The sequence below is a fragment of the Propithecus coquereli genome, unplaced genomic scaffold (assembly GCF_000956105.1).
Source record: "Propithecus coquereli isolate 6110/MARCELLA unplaced genomic scaffold, Pcoq_1.0 Scaffold201, whole genome shotgun sequence".
Taxonomy (NCBI): domain Eukaryota; kingdom Metazoa; phylum Chordata; class Mammalia; order Primates; family Indriidae; genus Propithecus; species Propithecus coquereli.
Genome location: NW_012145079.1, coordinates 3,536,689 through 3,538,310, shown reverse-complemented (window position 1 = coordinate 3,538,310; position 1,622 = coordinate 3,536,689). Strand labels below are relative to the sequence as shown.

Below are 1,622 nucleotides of genomic sequence, written 5' to 3'. Positions count from 1 at the left end.
AATATGTTGATAAAAATAATGAATTACAGAATCCAAATTGTCCCAAGCGTCGTTACTCGGTGCGAAGTAAGTGAATGATCCCTGTCCTTCGATCTCTTCCCTCAGTTTTGAGACATCAGAATAGCCCTGTGTTGTGGTGGCTCCCACGATGCCCAAAGTGCCGTAAACATGGTCTATGGGCAAAACTGAAATAATCAAGAAATGGATAAGTACTGAGGATAATATTTTCGGGATATTATTTCATAATCATTTAAACTTTCATTAAGTTTCCCAATACATTTAACTAACAATTTTTGCAATAACATTCTATGAATCATCAATTTTACATGAAAGTTGCCTTTTGAGTGCTAAATAAGAAAATGCTATTGAAAACTATTATGTCATATATCCTTTGTGTTGATGAAAAACAAATATTAAACTATCAACCTGGTTTAACATTTAGTCTATTTAGGTCTCAATTCTGCTATGTCAATAATAATTCAATTATGATTAAATATCAAATATGTTATTTGAATCTATAATTTCTATTGATTTGAGTCCCTAAAAGAACTATGTAGGTCTGCTTGCTCTCTTTATAATATCAGCAATAAAGGAGATCAAAGTATCTAATGCTTCCAGAATATTTCTCTTGTGTATCAGAAGAAAGACTCACGTATGAATGTCAACCAGTTGGGATTTATCTAGTAATGTGCAGCCAACTTATTTTTTCTGACTCTATATGATTTGGAAACTAGTACAATTTGGATGATGGCATAGGAGAAATGGCTATTACATTTGTGAATATCCCAAGACTAGGTTACACAATTAATAAATTATAAAACCAGGACTTTAAAAGATCCCCAAAGGATGGAGAAATTGAGTCAAAATAAGCAAGATTAAATTTAACAATGTTGTCTGTAAATCCTATGTCTAAATTAAAAAAACAAACCTTAGAGAGCCTTGACTTGATAATGTTCAGTAAAATAACTTGTAATCAACTTTAACTGATTACAAATTCAATATGAGCTAATGATATGACATGGTTATCAATGACAAGGGCTCCCCAAATGAGGTACTTGTCTTGATACTCTCTCAGCTGCTCAGACCCACATGCATTGTAGATATTAACCTGGGATTATAGTCAGAAAAGTATTACTGGACTAGAGACTTTCTATGAGTTGGTCGTCATGATGGGGAGGGCTGCAGAGTCCATGTCACATGGAAGAACCAGAGATGATCAGCCCAGAGAAGAGACGATCTTTTTGGGGATGAGAGGGTAGCTCGAGGTAGGGCACGATGATTGGCATTAAGTATCGGAATGGCTGTCATCTCAAAGAGGAAATAGATGAACTATTTTTTCTCTTGTTGGCAGAGTTATGGAAAACCAAATTTCAATATAAGAAACATTATAAAACCAGAGCTGTTCAACCAGAGAAAACGATTCCTTGCCAAGTAGTGCGTTTCTTGTTCCCAGACAAGTTCAAAGAAAGGGGATTTTGTAGAGAGGAATTTTGTTCTCGAAGGGAAGCTGAACTAATTTAAATTTATGACTAAGCTTCTGTGGTATTGCCCACCATCCAGTGCATGAAAAGTGTGTTCTAGTATTTTATCACTATGATAAATTCATGATTAACACAAAGATA

At 34.5% G+C, this 1,622-nt stretch overlaps 1 protein-coding gene across 1 annotated transcript in view; it reads right to left on the bottom strand.

Moving 5' to 3' along the window:
• Positions 1 to 1,622, bottom strand: part of POSTN (periostin, osteoblast specific factor) — a 31,429-nt gene that overhangs the window by 26,402 nt on the left and 3,405 nt on the right. Inside the window, exon 2 of the mRNA XM_012643821.1 lies at positions 28 to 185. Coding sequence (XP_012499275.1) covers positions 28 to 185 — 158 coding nt within the window. The remainder of the gene's footprint in view (positions 1 to 27; positions 186 to 1,622) is intronic.